Here is a 24,258-nt window from a genome sequence, read left to right on the forward strand (position 1 = left end):
AGACATCCAAGCTCAGGTGTCAGCAGAGTTGGTTCCTTCTGAGGGCTGTGAGGAAGAATCGGTCCCACGCTTCTCTCCTAGCTTTTGGTAGTTTGTCGGCAATCTTTGCAATTCCTTGGTTTGTAGATGCATCACCCCAAATCTTTGCCTTCATCTTCACATGGCCTAATCCCTGTACATGTATCTGTCTCTATGTCCAAATTTCCCCTTATTATAAGGATATAGTCACACTGGACTCTGGCCCACCCTAACGATCCCATTTTTATCTTGATTACCTTTATAAAGACACTATTTCCAAATAAGGTCAAGTTTTGAGACACTGGGAGTTATGACTTCAACGTATCTTTTGCAGGGGAGGCGATTCAATACGTAACAGTAGCCTTTCTGCCCTTCTCTTCTAGACCCAGAGGAGGCCGGCCAATAATAATCAAAGTCACCTCCTCCAAGAAGCTTTCCTAAAAATTCCTCAGGCAGAGTTAGGCGTGTCTTACCCTTGTTCCCCTGTACCAGTTACCCGGTCCAACCTGGGAGTTGGATTCCTGAAGGACACCAAGCTGAGTCTTGATCTGATCAGCGAAGAACAGCCCAAGGGAGAAAAAGTAGAAAAGGGATTCCGGGTACAGGGAACACGCTGAGCACATGCACGGGGCAGGAAAGAACATATCCTGAGGCACGGTCAGGACCAGAGGCATTGGAGGTCCTGAGGGCATTGGAGAGCCTGGTCATGTTTGAGTTTTAAAGGGATTATTCTGGACACAAGGTATAGAATGGAACCCTCCTCTGTCTGCAGAGTGGAGGTGGGTATGTCCCCAGACCTCAGTCCTTCTCTGCCATGTTAGAGGATTAAACATGGTGATTTCTAAGATTCGTGCCCATCTTACATCTTTCAACCCCACAGTAACATCATCATCTGTGATACTTGCCACAGTACACTATAGGCACTGTAGCAGGCCAGTGAGCCCCTCTGCACCAAGGAGCTCAGAACATGGACCAGCCATGCCTCTGGCAACTACTTCCACATCCCTGGATGGCCACCCAGCAAAGGGGCAGGGCGGGAGCAGTGTGCGGAATGGGAGGTCATTTCCAGTGGGGACTAGACTGTGGGCTGTCCTGACTCCCCCTCACCAGGCCCCTCCAGCCTTTTCCAGGTGATCACTATCCCAGCCCCAGAATTTGCTTACAGGGCCACAGTTTATGGCCAGGTCTACCCTACCATATAAAGTTTCAGCACAGTGGCTCAACTTGGCCAGAAATTTATTCCTGAAATGGAGCCTCTGAGCTTGGGTGTCAGCATTTTGCTTGGTGCAGAGGCTTGCGTTCGTATTGAACCAATCAATACGCTAGCACATTAAATGGTATTTAGGCTGGCTCTCTAGAGAGCAGGATGGGCGACTGGCTGTCATTTGAGCATGGGCAGGGAGGACTGCTCCCAGGTCTGGGAAATCCTGGGCATTGAGGCGGGGGGCGCAGGATGACAGCCCCAACCCCAGCACCACTCAGGACTCAGGGCTTAAGCTGGAGGCAGACTGAGCTGAAGGAGGAATCCTACAGGAACAGCAACATTTCAGGTTTCAATGTTGTCTTTATCCTTCCCCCTGGAGAGGATGTATTTTAAAAAAACAAAAACAAAAGAACTAACTGCATTGAGTTGGCTTGAAAGAAAAGATTGTATTTGAAAAGAACAGATGGTGCTAAAAATTGTTGGAAGGAAAAGAGTTCAGAAACCAGATTCCAGATTCCCACTGGCTGCTGGTGGGTGATGTGCCCAAATCTCCTTACAGAGAGAGTTCAAAAGGCAAAATGATCACCTGGGACTCTCATCAAAGAATGTCCACCTCCTTCCCTGCCGGAGAGATTGTCGGACAGATCTGTGGAGTGAGGAACCCTGCTAAGATCCCTTCTTGTGCTCCCTTCTATCATTTTAAATGATTTCTGGAACGCCAGCACCAGCCAAACTCTCTCTTCTCTCCCTTCCCCTGTCCAGAATCCAGCTGGGTCCCTCCCCACAGTCCCTGATGAGGGATGTTCAGCAGATGCTGGAGGAAGTGGTGGTTTGCGTGGAACCTAATCCAAAATTCAGAGAAACTGAATGAGGGACTTCAGGATTCTCACGCTCGCTACTCTTGATTTGAAGAAGTTTCCTCTCACTTGATTTTTTTGCCTGGATAATCAGTATTCCTTCCTTTAAAAAGAAGAAAAAATACTAGTGAATCTTCTGTGTATTTCTTTATACAAAGGAGCAAAGAAGAAGCCCTCTTAGACAATAAGCTTGGGACCAATAGTTGCTGGGGAATCAACTTACATCCCTAAACATTTTATTTTAACTGCAACTTCTAAATGTATGCTAATTCACCAACCTCTTGATGTAGAACCCAGGCCTTTGCTTCCAGTATGGGTGTGTTGAGTGGAGTTCTGTGTTGTCTTTCTGCATAAATCACATTCATGACACCATGATGCCACATCCGTAATTTCCAGTTTCAGTTTCTCTAAAATAGAAATAATTTTTAAAAACTTGTGGAAAGCAGTATGGATTATCCTCAGAAAATTAGGAATCGATCTACGATATGATCCAGCTATCCCACTGCTGGGTATTTATCCAAAGAACTTGAAAACGCAAAAGCATAAAGATACTTGCACCTCTATGTTCATTGCAGCATTATACACAATAGCCAAGACTTGGAAGCAACCTAGGTGCCCATCAAGGGACGAATGGATAAAGAAGATGTGGTATTTGTACACAATGGAATACTGCTCAGCCATAAGAAATGATGAAATCCGGCCATTTGTGACAACATGGATGGACCTTGAGGGTATTATACTGAGTGACATAAGTCAGAGGGAGAAAGTCAAATACCGTATGATCTCTCATAAATAGAAGATAAAAACAACAACAAACAAACACATAGCAACAGAGAATGGATTGGTGGTTACCATGGGGGAAGGGGGAGAGGGCAAAAGGGGTGATTAGGCTCACATGTGAGGAGATGGACTATAATTAGTTTTTGGGTGGTGAACATGATGCAATCTACACAGAATTCGAAATATATTATGATGTACATCCCAAAGCTATATAATTTTATAACCCAATCTTACTGCAATTAAAAATAAATAAATAAATAAAATTGGGGGGGGAGAAAACGTGAACTGATCTAAAGGCTTTCTAGATTTTTAAGATTTCCCCCCCAATACTTTTTGTTGCCCCATTCACGCCTAATTAAACAGCAATTATTTATAGTGATGTGTCACTACTAGTCTTTACAAAGTAATTCAAATTTTTCTTGCTCATGTTGCACCAATTTAATGAGTACAAGTGGCATAAACAGGCCTGGGAACAGTGTAACTGACTCTCAGTGGGTGTATAACTCAAGTGATAGGAGCAGAATGTGTAGGAGTACTAGAGAGTAACCTTGAAAATTCAGTAACCTTGAGCATTTAGAGGGCACAGGGTGTTCCACTGAATGTAAAATGTAGAGACTGTGCTAATCCAGCAAGCAAATTGGTCACATGGAGGCCAATTAAGAACACTTCTTCTGCTATTATTTTTCCCTACAACTGTGGCTATGATCAGTCTACTCCCCCCCCACCCCGCAGTGAATGGGGGCTAGGTCTGCAGAGGTGGACTCTCAGTCTCCTGCTTCCTGGCCTGGTATGTAGACTGAAGAAGAAAATCTCAGCCGGAGACTAGGCTGGATGTCTGCCTCCCACAAGCCTGTGTATTCCAACCTGGTTATGATGATGTGGAAGTTGAGTAGAGAAGGAATAGGATGGCCTAGGGCAACACTGGGAAGAAGCCAAAATATTTCTCGGATACATGCTTTCCTGAGCACTGCTGTTCTTCAAATACTAGCCACCCCAACTCACCAAAAAGCTTTTTTAAAAAACTAATCATTTACATTTCACATAAATTTAAATCTATGTGCAATATAGTAGAAAGTGCAAGAGTTTTGAAGATAAATAGTCTTGGGTTCATATCGCCTCTTACCATTTACTACATGAGCAAATTATGTAAGCTCTCTGAGCCTCAATTTTTTAGCTTATAAAATGGGGGTGATAATATCTGTCTCATGCATTTATTGTGAATATTAAATGAGATAAAGTAAAATAGCTGCCTTAAATCCTTTCTGGAATGAGGCAGAACATAAATAAACACACATACAAACACATAAAATGTGTATCAAGTGCCTGGCACACTGTTCCCCGGGTTATCTGCATTTGTGCACTCGTCTCTTCATCTCCTCATTGGGGAGTGAAAGGAGATCTGAAAATCTTGATGTCTGAGGTGGGAGGTTCTCCCCAAGTCCCTGAAATCCCACCACATGGTCAGTTCCTATTTCACCTTCTTGTAAGGTCATTCCTGCCACACTGGGTTTAGGAGAGAAAAGAAATACTAACAATAATAACTGTAATAGTAATGCTATTGAGTGTTAGCTAAGTGCTTTACACATCTTAAGCCATGGGATCTTCACAGCACCCCTGTAAGTTTCTACTATTATCCCCGCTTCTTAATGATGGAACTCTGGCACAGAGAGGTTAGGTTAGGTAGGCTGGCCAGAGGTCACAGGCAGTAAGAGGCAGAATTGAGATTATAAGGCAGGAGATCTGGCTCCCAGTTTTGTTCTCTTAATATATTTCTCTTGAAGGAAGGAAGGGAAAAAGGAAGGGAGAGAGTGAAGGAAGGAAGGAGGTACAATTAGGAGAAGCTAAAGAGAGACCAGGAAAAGGAGCCCAAGACCATTCATTTTTTCTTTGCACAATAAGCATAAGAGAGGAATTAGGAGATGTGCAGTCTGGGAATATTTTCTTAGCCCCACTCTGGGAAAGCTGGGCAGCCTTCCAGGTCTCCATCACCCGTACAGCATCTGTGATGAAAACCAAAACTGCTTTCCAGCTGCCAATGCTAAGGTCTCAACTGGTCCACCAGTGGCCCCACTGAGCCCTTCCCTATCTCAGCATGCCCTTTGTGCCCAGTGTCTCTCTAGCAGAGCGACAGGCCACGCTCAGCCTCTAGCTCTTTTCCACCACAAGCTGCTGGGAGCCACATCCTGGATCCACCTGAAACCTCATTTTCATCCAGACTTGATCCTCTCCAGGGCACATGCATCTAACTTCTGGGAAATTGTGAAGGGCAAAGGAACAACAAAGCCACGGCTACATGGATAAAAGACCCCATGTCACACATCAAGTGTTATCATTATTACAGAAAATTAACTAGCAACAAAGGACTTCGCACTAAAATTTACATTGATCTGGCGTTTTTTTCCCTGCTATCTCTCATAAAAATGCTTTAAATGCAGGCTGATTTAATGGAAACGATAAAAAATAGTGCTGAATGGTTTATATTTGCTGAAGACTTACTACAAGGTATATTGTAAGGAAAACTTAAAAGTTATGTGTGTTTTTTTCCTTTAGGATAAGATTTGGGAGGGAAGTACAAGTGGCTTTTTTTTTTCTTGTATTGATCTAGGTGGGCTCCCACAGGCTCAGTTCCTTGTTTCTAACGAAGCTTCACACCCACGTCCAGACACTTGTCAAGAGAGAGTCTTAACAAAGGGAGATGTGGGGGAATGTCAGCTGTGTGGCCTGAACCTTAACAGGGTCGTGCTCAGTAACATTAAGCTCAGTAATTATAATAATCATGTGACTGAGCTCTACATGAAAGGGACACAGCTAGTTGTCTAATTTCTGTGGTTTCCATAATCCTTAATATAACCCATGAGTTTGGCTGTACTGGCAAGGGGGTTAGTCACTACCTGAATGACTTGGGTCTGGAGACCACTACAGAGCGTGAGAATGGCCACATCTTTTAGCTTCACGTCCCCTACCATGTTCCAAGGCCAGAAGTTGAAACAAAGCCTCAAGAGGACGCGGTTTCTAATCTCAAGAAACTTAAAAGGGCAATTTAAGATGGTGTTCATAAAGACTATGGAGGCGCCAGCCCAGTGGCATAGTTGTGAAGTTTTCATGCTCTGCTTCAGTGGCCCAGGGTTCACGTGTTTGGATCCCAGGCATGGACCTACACCACTTATAAAGCCATGTGGTGGTGGTCACCCACATACAAAATAGAAGAAGATTGGTACAGGGCCGATCTTCCTCACCAAAAATAAAATAAAATAAAACCTTGGTTGAAAACTAAACTAGGAGCAGAATATACAGTAGGCCTTCAATAATGTTAACTATTGTTGTTGGTCATATTATTAGTGTTGTTACAGCTACTAATATTCATATTGACTTGGTTCAGGACTGACCTGCATTGTAGAGAACATTCATGCATCAGATGGGACCCCTTCTCGTTGAGCACTCAGGTCACCTCCACGTCTCAATTATAGTAAGTCTCTGATCCCTTCTTTGGGCTCTAGGTACATGAACAAGAGCTGATTTGATGGCTGCTTCCTATGGCCCTGCCCCTTTAAAGAGGGGGATTGTTGGCAAATCAGGAGCCAAGAGCTGTGTGATGAACCAACCCCCAAACTTCCCCAATCCTTAGGCTCCTCTTAACAGGAAGGGCATGAATTACTTGAATGGATGACAGCTAACAATAATGAACTGACATGAACTTTCAGATTAACTCAGCTCCCCTACAATATACATTTTGGCCAAGAATGTCAGAATCTTATCTGATTTAACAGAATCTGTTTGTGCATTTGTTCTCTCATTTAACAAATGTGTGTTGAGCATCTATGATGTACCAGGCCCTGGAGATGCAATGATGAATGATCCACCATTCTGGCTTTAAGGTGGGGAGCGGGTAAGACACAGGGGACCTACTTCCTATAGAGGCCAATGAAAAACATTGACTGCTGTCAGACTGGACCACCTGTTCTCAGAACGCAGACTGTATGGCCTCTGCTCATGTGCTCATGCCAACCTCTCTTTCTGCCTTGTTGTTTTCCCAACTCCTACCCTCTCTTCATAACCCATCCTCAAGTTACACCTCTCTTGATCAGCCAAACAGAGACAACACTTTGCCCTCTATGCTTCAAGAGTATAGAGTGCCTATGCCACTCACTTATTCTCTTCTATCTGCATTTTACTGTAAATTTTGGTACATGCTTCTACTCCTTCTCACTAATCTGTAAGCTCCTTGAGTGCAAAGCTAAATCCTAAACACTTAGGATCCCCAGAGTATTTAATACTTTACCTGGTGTGAAACAACACACCAATAAATCCTTAAGAAATGGAATTCAATTTGACAAATTCTAACCAAGATTCAGACACAAGACATCTTTTCACATGCTACAGGAAGATGCAACAGTAAATAAGAGGCCTGTACTATAAGTGAGATGGGATACTTTGGAGGGTTTTGAGCAGAATGTTGATCTGCTGTCATAATCTAATCCTAACATATTTTGTTGTAGGAGTGTTTCAACATAATTTCTTGGGATTGTTCTTTTTGGGGGGGGGGGGATTGTTCTTAACATGTGAAGATTCACTTAACTAAGATTTTTTTTTTTTTTGGTTTAAATAAATAAGGCAGCTGCTATTCGTAACTTGCAAATACCTTTCCTACCTTCTTTTACCTACATTCCTTTCCCTCTTGAATCTCACAAATGAGTTGAGATGCAGATAGTTTCATGGACCACTGCCATTTCATGAAGAAAGCTGTGGTCTTCTGTAAGTATAGTTCCCTCTTACTGAGCCCCCAATAAGAATGTTCCTTTGCATACATCCTTCTCACAAATTCTCACAAGTATCCAGCAAGCTAGGCATTATGACTTCCATCTTACAAATAAGGAAACCAAAGATTAGAGAAATTAAATCACTTGCCTAAGGTCTCTTAGCTAGTAAGTGGTGGGGCTGAGAACGCAGTCTAGGCCTCATGATATTGTGACAACTAAAACCATCTCAGGAAGGCATTCCATCGAATAGCATATAGAGTTTGAGGGCTCACTTTTGTGAGCCAGCCCTACATCAACATTATGCCTATTGGAATGTCACACAGAAGCAAGGTAATGCACATTCTTCTGTCTTGTCAACTGCCATCCGTGGCCATCAGGTGCTGCCAAAAAGTACCCCTTCATTCTGGGCTTAAAATAACTTGGTGCCTTCATCCTCTTGAGACGGCTGCCAAACCTTCAATGTCATCAGCAGCTTGCCTCACATCAAACATGCCAGATAGTTTCCTTTAAACATGTAGAGACTAACCTGGTATGGAGTGATGGGAGCCTTAGAAATTGTTTTTGTTTCCATGTCAGAGCTTCTTATAATTTTGGGTTCTGTGTGTGCATTTCCTGACAATGTCCATGTTTTGCTGTCTGGCTGGCCTGTCTATCCTCAGAATCCAGACTGGTGATCCCCCTAGCAATGCTACATAGACGTATCCTTTTCTATCTCTGTGATTCTAGTGATATGAAAAATGACTGGATACACAGACTGATCCAGAGATTGCATTGTCTCTTCTTGCAATCTGGGAGCAATAATATACTTGATTTTAATCTTAGGTCTGCAGATGACCAAACGTGTGCCCTTGGGCAAGTCTCTCCATTTCTCTGATGGGTGGAACTGAGTCTCTTTGCAGGAATAAATCTGTGATTTTTTTGACTAATTACTCTTCTTCCATCTTCTGTAGAACATTATTTGTCCATTGCAGCTTTCAGGGGTTTCATAAAGTGTTTTGTCGCTGGAACTCCTGCAATCTGCTAGAAAAGTATAGGCATCAGATCACCAAGGGACCTTGGAGAACTTAAATTCAATGCCCACATTTTGCTAATGAAAGAAACTAAATCTCAAGGAGGTGCAGGTACTTACCCTAACCCATGCAAATCCAGGACCAGAATCTGAGACTCAGCTCCCAAATGAGTGGCCTTTGTACATACCACTTCCAGCCTCCAGGTCAGAAATGGACCTTGATATTCACAAGCCAGCCCTCCTGCCTTTTCTGATGGACTCTAATGAATTCATTATGATGTAGCTACTCAGCAAAAGTGTGTGGTCAGGTTTTTTTTTCTCAGCAAATTCACACAAAGTTGGAGATACTTTTTCTGGTTGAGTAAAGTACCCTGTTCAAAGTCATCAGGCAGATGAGGGGCAGAGCCAGAACTCAAAGTGGAGAGCTCCAGAGAGACACCTGGAAGATAATGGATGGTGACAGGCTGTCCATACAGACCTTCTGGCTTCTCGAAGCCCAGATGGACTCCCCACACTGTCAAATTGATTGATGGAAGCACCAGTGCTAAGATGGCCACAAATCCCCAGCACATGGATACAGCTGCACTTTTGTTTCTTTGTTTCTCGGAGGCTCTAAGCTGGAACATAACCTTCTGCTTTTCAAGCACTAGTAGAGTTGTCACCAGCCAAAGAGGAAAACAGGACCCTAATGAGCGAGTTTCGTGACCACTAGGATGTAAGCAAAGAAAATGGAGGCGGACAGAAAAGAGAGCTTGGATTTGTTTTTCATGAGGATTTTGGCTGTCTCTTAAACAAATCTGACCCTAGGAATAGGCTTGCCCTTTTCTAGTCTCAGCTTCCCTGGTTATAAAATACATGTTTGGCGACTGCTCTGAAAGTTATTAAAGTTGCAGCAGTAAACTATGGGAGGCCAGAGAATTTCAGACAAAAGTTATTGCATCAGTAACTCAGAAACTAATTCCTAAAACTCTTGACACATTTATCCAGAGGGCTAGTGCCAATATAGAAATGGAAATCATTGTCAAGGGCCACTGTGTACCTGGAATTAAAATCCGTCATTCCTCGGAGCGGAGAGCTACAATTTTGGCAGAATATGAATAGTCATGCCTTTCACCACGATCTTTCTCAAAAATAGGGTCCTTTATTTTTCAGAAGAACAACAAAAATTCTGCTCTCTTTGTTTGTTTGTTTCCTTAAGAACCCCTCGTTTACATTTTCTTTTCAAATATTTCTTTGACAGTCCCACATTTAAACTGAAAGCCCTCCTTTTCCTTATTCAGTTGCACTGGTTTTATTTTGGATAGAAATCCTGCTGGGTACAGTAACAGAGAACAAACTTTACAACAGCAATAATCCCTTCTACAGCATCTATTGTGGGGAAACTTAATACACTTTTATTAAATGGCTGAGGCCTTGGCTCCGGTGATCTGAATTAACTACAGAAGGGCATAGAAAGGGAACAAAACTACCTTCTTCACTCAACAGACTCCCACTGCATGCCGAGCAATGTGGCAGGACTGGAGACTCAAACCTGCCATCCAAGAGTGCTCCCCTGAAAGACCGTTGATTGCCTTAGGTGATGCCTTCCTCACTGAAAGTTGGCAAAGACAGAAAAGACTTGACGGGTCTACTGTTAGCAAGTAAACGGACAAATGGGCCCTCTGATTCACTCTTGGAGGATTGACAATATGCCTCCGATTTTAAATTTACATGCACTTTGACTCAGGTTCTAAGAATTTATCCTAAGGCAGTATTTACTTAAATACACAGCATTAGCCTCAGCATGATTATAAAGAGAAAAAATCAGGAGGAATGCAGAAGTCATTAAAAATACAATCATTGACCTGATCATGTAACCTATATTTATTGTGTCCTGACATACTATTGAGTGGCAAAGTGCAGTCACAGAGAGCATATGTACTGTGGTCTCATTTATGTAGAATTGTAGCTGAAAGGCTGTTCACTAAAGTGTTAACCATGGTTATCTCTGGATAATGAGCTTCTGGGTGACTTTTACTTTCCTCTACCAACTCTTCTCAATGGTTAGATTTTTAATATTTTTTATAGTGAACATCACTTTATAGTTGGGGGGAGGGTGCTTTAAAAATTTCTTAAAACAGAAAGCTAGTCTTTCCCAAAATTCCTTAGCCATACCTAAGCCCAACCTAGTGGTAAGACGATGTGAAACATTGTGATGAGTTCATGGGTGTATACATACATCACAACTCCTCAGCTCTTACACGTCAATTCATCAGATTGTACACTTTTAGTACATGCAATTTACTGTACATCATTATACATCAATAAAATGTTTTTTCTTTAAAAGGAAAGAAACTATGAAATAGTCCAAGTAATTTTTATTCTCCACAGAAAATTGTCAAGATAACTATATATATATAAAACCTGAATCCATGTTGGAAAATAAATTTGATGTTCCAATCAGTGATGGGAGGCTATTCCAAGAGGCTAATAGCCTGGGTGTGGTGTAAAAATGTTCGTTTAGCTTATTCTCTGTTCTCCCGCGGTGTCAGAGTCCTTGGTTATAGATGGATGCGGAGCTCACTATTTGACCTGTTTCTGTCTTCTTCTGTTTGCACCTTTTTGCAGAGTCCACGTCAATCTAAGGTACCTTTTACCCCAAAATACATGCTTCGGTGCACTTTAATTTTCCTGCAATAAATAAGTAGCCCTTGTTAGCATCCCTTAAATAACTATACAGCAAACCTGAGGGTTCTGAGACTTTGGGATCAGATAAAATTCCAAAAACCAAGCATTCTTTCCAGAGATAATTATGAATACACTGATAAATGTTTTGAAGACAATTCTTTCACTCTGCCGACAGGTTTTCTCAAGTATAGATATTCTTTTCCTATAGGACTAGCTACTGAAATAGTTCAAAGGTCTGCAATTTCCTAAAACGAATATGACAAAAGAAACACCAGTGGCTATAGCGGGTGTGACTATTGGGCCTCTAAGCTGGACAAAAAGGAAACAAAAGTTTGCGTGTTGCTACCATGGTCACCATTCTTAGAGCCACTTAGGATTCCATCTCTTGGTGCCCATGAAGAACGTAGGCCCTGAAGTCACTGCAGGGGCAGGACCTCTCTGCATGTCAGGCCTGCTTCTCATCACTGTTTTTCTGTGTTCTTCCCCTCTGCTTTCCAATGCAACCAGCTGGACGGTGCTGCAGGGAAGGATTGGGCGCCCAGAGAACCCGTTCCGAGTGGCCCTGGAATACATCTCCAGTGGAAACCGAAGCTTGTCTGCAGTGGACTTCTTTGCCCTGAAGAACTGCAGTGAAGGTATCTGAATCTGGCTTTTCCCTCCACTCCTTGGCAGCTTGTTGTATTAAGTGTGTCAATAACTTGCCGCCATGATTAGCTGGGAATGTGCACACTTATATAGAAAAGTCTGTAGTTCTTTGGGGCTGATTCTGAGCATTACCAAGTGCTTCATAACCCAGCTGATCAATCTTCAAAGATTGAGTATAACATTATATCTGCCTAACTTAAAACTTCATCAAATAGAATATGGTCCTTGTTAGGTAACACATTAGCTTAACTTCCCTAGCTGAAAAATGCTTTCAGCTGTGTTTTGTTTTGTTTTTTTACTATGGAAAATTTCAAATGTGTACGAGTAAATAGAACAGTGCAATGAGCCCTCATATACACCCTCAACCCAATTTCGACAGTTGTCAACATCCCGCCATTTTTCTTTCACCTATATCTCTACCCATTCTTCACCCCACTGATTTGATAATGATTGTTACTTTACTTTTTTTTCCTGAGGCAAAATTAACAACTAAGTATTTTTAATGATTTGATTTAAGCTGTTGTTAAGGGACAACATGGGAAATGGTTATATGTGAAATTTTTGGTTTATTTTGTAAAAACCATTAGAGGATGGTCCACTGTGTCGTTGAATTCCTTTTGCATGAATCCCACATTGTGAGTTTATTTCAAGATTTATTACTAAGAGGAGACATCTCTCTCCTGAATAATAATTTGTCGGTTTTTTCCCTTTTGCCTTTGTTGTTATGAAACTCTGCACTAAATGCAATACTCAGTCACAGTAACTATATCTGTGTAGTTTTTTGATAAGCTTCTTTCTCCCTCCTCTACGGAGTTTTTGATCTTCTATTCCTATTTTCAAAATCATATTTTATATTTATCTTTCTTTAGACTTTGGCTCAAGTCTAATTGTAAGCGGGATGAAATGGATCATCAATAGATATATGAGGCTGATCTTTCCTTGATTCTTCAGAAAACCTAGGGTCATAATTATAAACATTGTTTCTCACGTGTAGAGGATATGGGAGATGGGCTTGAATTATACAAATCTTCAGGAAGAAGTTGCTTTTATTATTGCTATTCTTCTGCTCTGCCTGCCTCTGCCCAGAGGCTCACAGGGAAGGGAGCTCTCACCTGTGCCATGGAACCTATGGTCTGAGAGGCTCAAGAATGAAGTGTAGACAGGAAGGAAATTGTGTCACTCCCAGACCTAATTCTCAATTTAGACTGCTTGTAAATAACTATGAAAGCCCATAACACACAGCTATCTATTGCATGTAGAGACCCAGCCTTGAATCTTGTGCCTGTTGGAGGCTGGTATATGAAAAGGACTCGCTTAGGTAGGGAACCCACTGACCACCCAGCACTTTATGCTGCTGTGTCTCTTCATTCATTGTGGACCTTGTAAGAACTTTCACACAGTGCTTTTTTTCCCTTTAATCAAAGCTGGTTTATGTGTGGGAGAAAGAAAAATCATCATAACGTGATAGATTGAACTTCAGTTCAAGTTGAAAAGGTGGTTAACCTGTGATGTGAGGCAATGTACACGAAACATATGGTTTGGGAGAAAGCCAGGAGCTTGTACAAATGTTTCTGCACTCACGAACTTGGGGATTTGTGAATGTCTCTGGACATGATCAATCCTCACAGATGTCAAAGGTCTATGTACCGTCCAAAAGAGGCCATCTGTTGAAATGGAGCCAGTTAACAGGAATGTGACAGGGAGAAGGTATCAGTTCCCAGAATTGACCTAATCTCACTTGAGCAACATGAGGAGAAGGGAATAAGAGACTACAAAACCCCAGATATCAGGCCTAACAGAAATATTCCTGCAAAAATTTTGTACCTTTGAATCAAGGATCTCAACCAGTTCTGCCAATTTTTCCTCTCTTACCCCTACAACTCCCATTTACCCATAAAATCTTTCTCTGAAGCTTATGTTGCATTTGCAGTGAGTCTGCTGCAGAGATTAAAAGACCTGTTTCTTATCTGCTTCTCTACCATCATAAAACCAAGAGAGTTAACCTCCTAACTTTCTCTAATGATCCATGAAGTGTTTCTTCTGGCAGGACACTTTCTTAGAGGAGGGAGAAAAGAAGTCTGCCTCTAATGCTCTAAGGAAAGTGGATTGGCCAGGAGACTTAGGAAGGTTCTCATGGCCCAGCTACCTTCCCTCAGAGACTCCAGCTCCAAGAACAGATGGTCTCTTGGAGAAACAGATGTTCTCTGCACTCCTTCTCTGGCTGGGGCTTCTGTGGCCACCAAAGAGTGTGAAGGGATCAGTGTGGATGTGTAAAGCAGAGAGCAGAGAAGAACAAAGTGGTTCCAGTGTTCCCTGAGAACTTCTGACCCTCCCTCCCATAGTGGAACAAATTCAGGTGCACATCAGTTGGTGTGGACAACTTGCAAGCATAAGAAGCATCCTAAAACTACACTCACGTATTTAAAGAGAAGGAGTTATTTTGGAGGCATACTCAAGCCCTATTTGATGTAGATGAACATTGATGTTTTCTGAGGTCATCCATTTGGTTACGTCATGAAGGGGAAGAGATAGGAGAGAGAAGTAGTATGTTTGAGGGAGTGAAAAGGGCTGGTGACATGTCAGCCAAGGTTACAGATAGGTCTGCAGGATTCCTGGTCTATTTTCTGATAGCAACTTGGTCCCCCCATGATGCATCAGGCACAGACAGAGCATGAGGAGGAACACGCCTGTAAAACTCTACAGCCTTTCTGTGGCCCACATGAAGAAAGGCGTTATTTCAGTTAATCCACAAAGCCTTACAGGAGACATTAGGACAATTCTTTCCACATAGGAGATGATACCTATCTGTGGGTGTCATCAGGGCAGAGCCCATGCCTCTCTCCTCTCTGAATCCTAACACCTATCACAGTGTGTAACACTTAATAGGTGCTCAGTTAATAAGCAATAAAATCTAACTTGAACAGGGCACTTACCATGTGCAAAGGCAAAATGCTGATTGATCCCTTTACATGTGCTACCACTGTGAGCTTTACACTAACGCTATAGGGCAGGTACTATTATCCTCATTCTACAGATGGGGAACCTGAAGCTCACAGAACTTTCAACACTTACCAAGGTCATTCAGTTAAGGAAAGGTAGAGCTAAATTCAATCCCAAGTCAATCTGACCACCAAGCCAGTGCATCTGTCCACTACATTCTGCCACCTTTGTGGAATGCATAGAGACTGGGGATTTATTTATTACCAGAAATCTTAGGATTATCTTTGATTCTTCCTCTTGTCACTACATCCAAACGGCTGAGCCCTGGACTCTAGACTTGTGGCTGCCTTGCATCCTGTCTGTTGTTGTCTAAATTCTACTGTTGCTGCTTCTCAAATTTGCCTTTCTGACTTCATTTTCTCAGCAACAGGCTTAGCCAGGCCTTTGGAAATGCATACTTGGACTTTGGCAGTAGCCAGCTGGCCTCCCTGATACCATTACCCATCCTTCACTCATTACCAGACAAATCTCCCCAAAGATCCCTTTCCTTGTGGCACTTTCATGCAATTTCGGTAACTTCTTATTGCCTCCCACATCAGAAATATGGGGGCTAGACTGAGCCACCTCCCTCATTCCTGGGACCAGGAAAGTGATGTGCTGGGGATCACCCAGCTGGTTGGTGGTAGAGCTGAGACTGACATCAGGACTATCTTGCCTCTGGCCTTGGTACTTTCACCACTGCTCAATCCTGCCTGGAGAGCCCCAGTGTCTCTGCTTGATTTCCAAGGTCCTTTACAATCTGGCCCCACTGAACCCGCGACCATTATGCCCCCTGTTCTCCCACATCTCCTCCCTTCTCGTCGGACTGGTTTTCTGTACACTACACCAGGAACGGCCCGCTTGGTCCCAGGCCTTCCATCTGAACACAGACTGATCGCTTAAGATCCAGCTTGGGGCCCAAATCCTCCAGAATGTCATTCACAGCTACAGAAGTTTGTCTTGGAAGATTTGCTCTCTACATCTAAATTTAGTAGCTGTTTTATAATTATTTCCCAATTAGTTATTTGGGGACCCTAACTTGAGGTTCGAGACTTTGTCCTATATTTCGTTTTATTTCTCCAGGGGACAATGAACAGAGTGCTAAACACATAGGAAACACCACATAAATACTTGTTGACTGATTGTTGGTTAATGAATCAATTGATAAATGCTGCTCCTGCTTTAATAGCTTTGGGCTATTAGCCTTCTACTTCCAAAAAAAGTAGCAGTGAGTGGCAATTGCTTGGAAGAGTTTTTCCTGTTATCTTAAAAGAGCAGTTTGTATATTCAGCACTGACAGGAGGAATACCAGCCCCCAGAGGCTCCCACGCCTGGGCTCCCAGGGAACCCTTTCCCCATTCACAAAAACCTTTCTTCAGCAGATAGAACCTTGCTTTAGTTCTATAGCAGAACTATAGGATTATGCAGGACACTCATCAGGATCCCTCACATTCAGAGGAGCCTATAGAAAAACACGTGTCAGGATGGTCAGGAAGGACTAGCTCCTTGAAAAGGATTTTAAAAAGATCAGTGTGCCTCTTAGCAGCCATAAAAATATACATCATTGCAAGCACCCATCTAGCACCTTCTGTGCACCAGGGCCTGTTCTATGCATGTTGCATATATTAACTCATTTAATCCTACAACAAGACTATGAGGTATCTATTATTATTATCAGCACTTCCATTATATGGATGGGGAAATCAAGGCACAGAGACCTAAATAATTTACCCAAAGTCTCACAGCAGATATTGGGATGGAGGTCGTCTGCTCCAACATCCATGCTCTTAGCTCCACATGCTGCTGCTACCTGTGGAAAGTCACTGCTGGAAAGAACCCCTTCTAAGAAAGCATCTAATACTTCTAAAGATCCTCTGTCACCATGTGGAAACTGAATGAACAAACACCCCAAGATTTACCTTGAACTTTGACACAATAATTACTGACCAATCTAATGTGATTTCTGCCTCCACGTTATGGTTGTCAAGTTCTCAGGTTTTCTAAGAAACCAATTTAGAATTTCCTTCTCCTTGCCTGGGTTGGTCAAAAGTACCTTAGGTGTACCACTGCACTGGTCAACAGTGGACGCCCCCATCCATGAAAATCAAAGAACTGCAAATGGCTCCTGTATGAGCATAAATATATTTTATTGCAGGCCACCATAGTTCCCTTTCTCTTTCATGAACTTGCAAGAATCATGCCTGAGGTTTCTCAGGTCAGAGCCACATTCAGCTCACTAGCAGATTTCTCAATAAGAAATATTCTTAGCCCCTTACCCTATCGAGACCCTTTCATACACATTACCTCCTCTGACCCGTTCAGCAGAGAGGGTGTCATAACCCTCACATTACCCAGGAGGGGTTATTTCACTGAATTCTGTAGCTCAGGAAAGGGGAGGAATCAAGGTGTCAAATGCAGTCCCACTACCATGGATGCCTTAAAACGCATATCTCAAAAGAGTTGAAGATGCACAGATATCTTTACCTCTCTGAGCCTAAAATGAGGGCATTGGAACTAGATCCATGGTCTTCAAAGAGTTTTTAGAGGCTGAACCCTTAATTCTAACAAAGTCTTATATAAAAGTCCAGTATATAAAATTACATAAGTAGGACTGCCCGAGGGGAAGGGAGGGTGGGGGGCACAGAATTCACCTGCTCCACAGCCCTTCACACCCCCCCTCCAAATGGAGTTTCATGAAATACAGTTTGAGAAGCACTGACAGTCTGGTTTCAACTCTCTTATTAATTCCAGGCTTTTGATCCAATGATTCTGAACTTACTTAAAATGTGATAGCCAAAAATAGTTAGATAACCATACCTTCTTTAAACAGCTAGGACTAAGCACAAGGCTATTATACTTTGAATATGGGCCGTTTTCATGAGGCAAGTTCTTATCCCTCTGAGTCCTAGCTTTGAGATGCTAGGCATAGGGCTAGTATGAATGTTTCCAGTAAAAAAATGTGTGGCATCTGGGGCCCGGCCCAGTGGTATAGCGGTTAAGGTCGCGCACTCCACTTCGGCAGCCGGGGGTTCGCTGGTTTTGATCCTGGGTGTGGACCTACACACTGCTTATCAAGCCATGCTGTGGCAGATGTCCCATATATAAAGTAGAGGAAAATTGGCACAGATGTTAGCTCAGGGCCAATCTTCCTCAGCAAAAAGAGGAGTATTGGCAGCAGATGTTAGCTCAGGGCTAGTTTTCCTCAAAAAGAAAAAAGTGTGGCATCCCCCAGCTTTGTCCCCTCTGTCTCCTCCTAGTCCACCAAAGACAATGATGGGAAGTGGAGGATGTCCTACTTAACCAAGAGGGAACAAGAGGAAATGAGAGAAGCTGAACAAACAGATTCTAATCTTTGGCCAGCCATGTGGAACTGATCAGCCTCTGGAGTGGGCTTCAAAATCCAGCTGGGTAAAATGAGGGATTACCTCATGGGCTCCTGGCAGCCTGGCCCAAACTGGGCATTTTCTGTTCCAAAAGCAGAAAACGCCCCAGCAGGATCCTCCATTTGTGCTTGTAAAAGGGAAATTACTGTGGCATTCTGTCTTGGGGCTGCGAGCAGAAAACTCTGTATGGAGAGACTCATCCATCCATCCATCCATCCATGTGCTCACTCATTCATCTGACAGAAATTCACTGAGTAAATACTAAACTGAAAGCATACTGACATTGATGTAAATTTGTTGCTTCTATCTTAGGACTGAGTTTTGGTGTGATAGCTTTAAGATCTCCATTCTGCTCTGCACAGAAACTGCTCTCCAAAAGGCATCCCTGGACATACATTTAATTTGCACCAGAGGTGTCGAATAGGTGCTCCATTTATAGAGATGTCATCCTCCTACTAGTGCCAAGGTGCCTTTCTCAGAAAAACCACAGAATGAGCCCTGAACCCTCAATCAGGGGATGGAAGTCCCTTTTCCATCTCTTATTTACCATAGACTAGCCAACTTTTCAGTCCAGAAAGAACACTAAAGATCACCCTCAGAATTGGCACCTTGATTCTTTTTTAATTTAAAATAGGAATAACGATATGTCAGTGGCTATCCCAAAACTGTCCTTAATCAGGAGGGGCAAATGAGAAGATGGCTAAAGAAGTGTGTTATAGATGATGCCCTGAGCTACCTGACCTCTCTGGGCTTCACCTGGCTTGAAGCCTTTTAAAACCAAGTTGCTCTCTTGCTCCTGCTCACCTTCTCAAGGAGAAACTGCTGTTTACAGAAACAAATTGGCTCTTCTGCTGCCTCCTCCAAAACTTTGTAGTGTTAATGATAACCAAATGCCAAGTGGGTGATGAGAGTCACAGCACTGCCAACCTGAGGTGGCACCAAGGCGGCCATCCTCCAGGTTAGTCACTTCAAGGGACTGAGTCAACTCTGCAATGGTGAGATCTATTGCTTGGAAGCGAAAGCCAAGGAGAAAGCGTAGCCACAGTCTGTGTCCACACTCAGTTCTCATTGTGTCCTCCAGGTAGAGCATGAACCCTATTTCCAAACACCCCTCTTCTTAACTCCCTGTTTCTAAAACTTCCTGCTCATAATTTATCTGTGGGCTGTACTGTTTAAAAGATAAGATTAAAATTATAATTTCATCTAGCCACTGAGATCTACACTCATTTCTCCAAACACACCTCCCCACCCCAGGTGTTTGTCCTAGCTATACCCCTGCAGAGTGCTCTCCCTCTCCTCATTCCCATTCTGTCTTTCAAAGTCCTGCACCTCTTTTAAATCTCAGCTCAAACGTATCTTCTCCAAGAAGTCTCAGCTCAGAATTAAGTTTCGGTGTAGTTCTGTTTTAGAAGAGTCTGCTTCTTTCCAGAGTTATGTGTCTCATTCAATAGATGCTAAGTTCCTAGAATCAAATACTATGTATTTTTTTTAAATCTCTATATCCCAATTAACAACTAACAATGCTTTTCTCATGGCAAGCACAGCCACCAACATATTTTTAATATATTGAATAAAGGTTTTCTTGTTACAACGTAGGAGAGAGATTACAGGCTTTGGAATCAGCCAGAATGCATGTGGAATCCGAGCTCTGTGGCTTACCACCATTTTGAGCTTGGAAGAGTTTTCTAAAATCTGAGTTCCAGTTTTTCCATCAGTAAATGGGGCTAATAATACATAATTATAGGTTTGTTGGGAAATTAAAACTGATACAGTGTATAGAGCCCGTAGCACAGTTGGCACAATAAATACCATTGCCCTCTCTCTCCCGGGTCCCCTGACTCAGCTGAATGTTCTCATTCTGGAACCAGGGCTGAATAATTCTGCACGACTACCCCAGGGTATGTTTGCAGGTTCACATCCACCTTTCACTTTCCATCTCTGCCTTGTCTGAACCGTTGGGCCAAGGGAAAGGTTACCCCATTTCCATCAGAGACTCTGACAGCCCACGTCCGCAGTCTGGTTTCAATAGCAGCTGCTTCTCTACCCGCCACAATCTACGCTTTTATCCCTGATAAAGTCATTTTTCCTTTGTGGCTGGGTGAACAGAATCCCTCATGCTACGAAAAGGGTTAGGACTCTTTAATCCTGTGGGGATGGCTGGAGGCTGGGGAAGAGCCTGAAAGTCCTTCGGCATGTTTGTCACGCTGCCTCCCTCGGCAGACAGCACAGATCCTGAAACAGCCAGGCCCCCAGCTGGTGGAACCGGGAAAGAACTTGCAGCCCCTCCTCTGCTGCTGTTGGCAGAGACTTCCTTACTTTGGAATAGCTTCTTCATAATTGCTAATAAAGCCAATTAAAAATGCCCCGCAAAGTGCTTAGGAACAATAACGATTGCTTAGGCAACTATTTTAGATATGCGACCATTGGAAATCGCCTGGAAACGGGGGCAGACAAAAAAGGGTTTTAAATATAAATAAATAAGGAACCAGTGTGCTGAGGTCATTGTACTCCCAGAAGAAAATTACTTTCAAATTACAACTACATAAAAGAAATAATTGAAAAGATTAATCACACTAAAATAATTGTTCTATTTTACAAGTAATTTGGAGCAATATTCAGTCATTGACATCAATGTCTAGTAGTAAAATAGTAATGAATTTCATTCTCTGACTAATGTATTTATTTTATTAATGGTTCTAAATGGGGTTGTTACTGCTTATAAATATTTCATAACTTTTAATTCATTAAAATGTTCAAGGAATTTCCAAAAGTATTTATTAGTTTTAAATCATCCTTAGTATTCAATATGCAATTGCCACTCTGCCTGGGTAATTAAAAAAATTATTGTTTTGGGTAATGGGAGTCTCTTTGAATGTGGAGGATTAAGCCCCAGTTATTAATGAGACTGACTCCAGCTAGTGACGAATGAGGGGCTTGGTGAAGCTGTGTTCTTCCTTTAGGTCTCTAAGGCCTCTTTGTAGCCATTCCTTAAAATCTGTGGCTGTGAGGGGAACAGGGTGGGACCAGATAAATTAATTCCAGAGATGATAAGAGAAATGTCAGTTTAGACATCGGTTTCAATCCACCATCTCTCCCTCAGCCTCTCCATCTTCCTGAAACAGCTGACAGCAGAATTCATACTTTCCAACCTCTCCTCCTCTCTCTGTTTCTTTCATGCTTTGATAGAGGCCATAACAATTAAAATAGGCAGAAAGATGCAACAAGAAGAAAAGCAAGGGACTCTGCATCATGAATAGTGGGAAGAGGAGGATTTGGATAAGAAAACATGGATCTGAATCCTACCTGAGTTGTTGGGTGCTACGTGTCCATTACGTCTTGTAGTACTGGATAGTTCACATGTGAAATAAAGACAATGGTACCTACCCTGGGGTCTGTGTGAGGAGTAACTATGATACTGTGTGCACCCTACATGACACAGTGCCTAGAACCTACTGGCAAATCAAACAGGGTTAGTTCTACCCCTCCCTAAGTCCAAAGAGCGTATCGTGGTGGTGTTGACCCAATGGCTTTGGTAACTCTTAATTAACCCATAGTAGAAATGATTGGTATGAGTCATCAAGAAAAACTGGACCAACGGTGAATCGGTACAACTCAAGGGCTTGGTGAAGTCTAAGGACATCCCTGGAGCAGGGATGAGCTGACTCTGCTCTCTGTGCTCTGCCCCACAGTTCTGAGATCAGGCTCACTGCACTGCCTCCAGTGCCTCCTCCATGCAGGGAATGGTTAAAGGCAGTTGACGGTGGGCAAATCGGGAAGGGCCAGGATCCAGCAAGTGGCTTGGGGTAAACTGAGGCCTGCACTTCTCACACTTGGACACTTGTACCTCGAGAATATGTAGTAGTGTTCTGAGAGTGTCTAATCCCACAGAATCAATGGTACATCTTTCCAGAGCTTCAACTTTACCAAAAGATTGAGTGAAAGGACATTTTTAAATTAAAATTAGCATGGCCGCATATTGGGCTCCAACGCAACCTGCACACAAATTTTAAGATAGAACGTGGGCTTTAAAGACCTTTTCTGCTTGTAGTGATCCCTCACATTTTGAGAGCTGACTTCACTCTTCTCTGCCATTTGGGGCACAAAAGAGAGGGTGTTGATGAAGCACCACTCCGGGAGGACAGTGGGACATGGGTAAGAGAAGGAGATACAGCCAGATCTGGGATCACTTGCTGGACAGCTGGAGCCACAAGGAAGGTGTTCTCTCAGTGCAAGCCAGAGAAGGGCAGGATGGCAAGCAGAATCCCAAGGTGGCACTAGAGCCCAGCAGGGGCGCCCTAACCTACCAAATTAGTCAGATAAGGGCTCAGTTCCTAAAATTGAGGTACCAAGTCAGGGCCAGACTAACCAAATATTAGATTTAATATTTGTGCGTAGCCCTAAAGCTTCTTAAATTTCCCCAAGGACAGAACTGATCTCAGAGTTGGTTTTGTTTTGTTTGCAGGAGGATACAGGGAGGGCTACTAAACGTTTATCTGAAGAGCGAGGAGACATTGTACTTCCTCTCTGCCCAGACGCCTGGACAGAGCTCCTCACACCAGGGGCTGCGGGAACCAAAGTCCTCCGGAGTGGAGGAATGTGAGCGTGGGCGGAGGGAGCCAATTGCCAGCTGATGGACATAGACGGGAGTCCAGGCGTGCACTGCTGGGATGCGATGCTTTGTCTCTTTTCACTCGTGGTTATTTTGAAGTTTTTGGCATTCTCTGTCTTCAGGTTTTGCTGTGAGCACAGTTTTTGTGGAACCTTATTTTGCTTTTCCTGTTGAGATTGTTTGGGGAGGCAGCACTGGGAGATGCTTGCTGGGCAGCTGCGCAGAAGGCCCTGCAATGTGCAGTTTACAAACCACAGGGCAAATAGTCTCTGTGGTCCCTCCTTCCCTCAGCTCCAACAGTCTGGAATTCTATGAGCAACATTTGGGTGGATGTCAAGTCTTTTGGCTTTTGCTGCTTCTGCCTCTTCATTTAGCTCTTACCCTGCACTTTGTGTCTATAAAGCGCTTAACAAACGTTAACTAATTACTCCTCATTAATCATTCATGCAACTGGTAGGCCAGGGTCTTATCATTTCCTTCAAGAACACGGGTGCAATATCCTGTCTGGATCCCAAATCACATGCTTGGGAGGGTGATGGGACCATCATAGCAGCACTGGGATCCTCCCAAGCTCATTGGGGGTGTGGGCCAGAAGGTGGGCACAGGCTCTGTGAGGCTACAACCCCACTAGGATGCCATTCTGCTCTAATGAACAGGAAGGACGAGCCACATCACTGGCCAGTGGAAGCTGAGAGGCAATAAACTTTCATTAGAGGCTTCTTCCTAGAAATTCACATGGACATAATAAGTCTGTTGTCTTAAAAGGCCCAGAGAGGTTGAACACCTCAACTTTCTTTTGCTTTTATAAACTGATCCTTTTAATCATTTGTGAAATGTAAATATAATGAAAACATCAGTTCTGGACAAGGACTCTGATTAGCTTTCGAATGCTACAGGGACAGACAGCCTGAGACTAGAGTCGAGAAGCAACCTGTCTGTAGGTATATGGTTCAGGAACACACAGCAAGGAGGTGAACGAGCTGTCATGGCCAGAACAGCAGCAGAACCAAACCCTGGAGAGAGTCAGTTTAGTCTCTGGGAGGGCTGGGAATGGAGCAAGCATCCTGCACCCCAGGCCCCAGAGGTTGAGGAGAGCAGGTGAGGAGCCCAAAGCCTCTTCCTGTGGACTTGGTCTTATGAGCGTGTAAAGCTAGGGTGAGAAATTCCCAGAATTCCATTATGTGCATTAGAACAGAGAGCAGAATTACAAGGACAGGTGGTCTCTGATTTTCTTCTTACCACCTCAGGAGTCATACCTGTCTTTCTTATTAGTACACAGACACAAACTCTTGCTTGCTGGCTGTCATGCGCTCTGTCTCATATTTCCACTGTGCATGTCTGTACACTAAT

General features: G+C 43.2%; 1 protein-coding gene across 2 annotated transcripts in view; it reads left to right on the forward strand.

Moving 5' to 3' along the window:
- The window catches only part of ALK (ALK receptor tyrosine kinase), a 654,920-nt gene that overhangs the window by 459,652 nt on the left and 171,010 nt on the right, over positions 1–24,258 (forward strand). For both annotated transcript variants that reach the window (XM_008517365.2, XM_070572938.1), the window contains exon 5: positions 11,800–11,927. In XM_008517365.2, the coding sequence (XP_008515587.1) occupies positions 11,800–11,927 (128 nt within the window). The remainder of the gene's footprint in view (positions 1–11,799; positions 11,928–24,258) is intronic.

Source organism: Equus przewalskii, chromosome 14 (assembly GCF_037783145.1).
Source record: "Equus przewalskii isolate Varuska chromosome 14, EquPr2, whole genome shotgun sequence".
Classification (NCBI taxonomy): domain Eukaryota; kingdom Metazoa; phylum Chordata; class Mammalia; order Perissodactyla; family Equidae; genus Equus; species Equus przewalskii.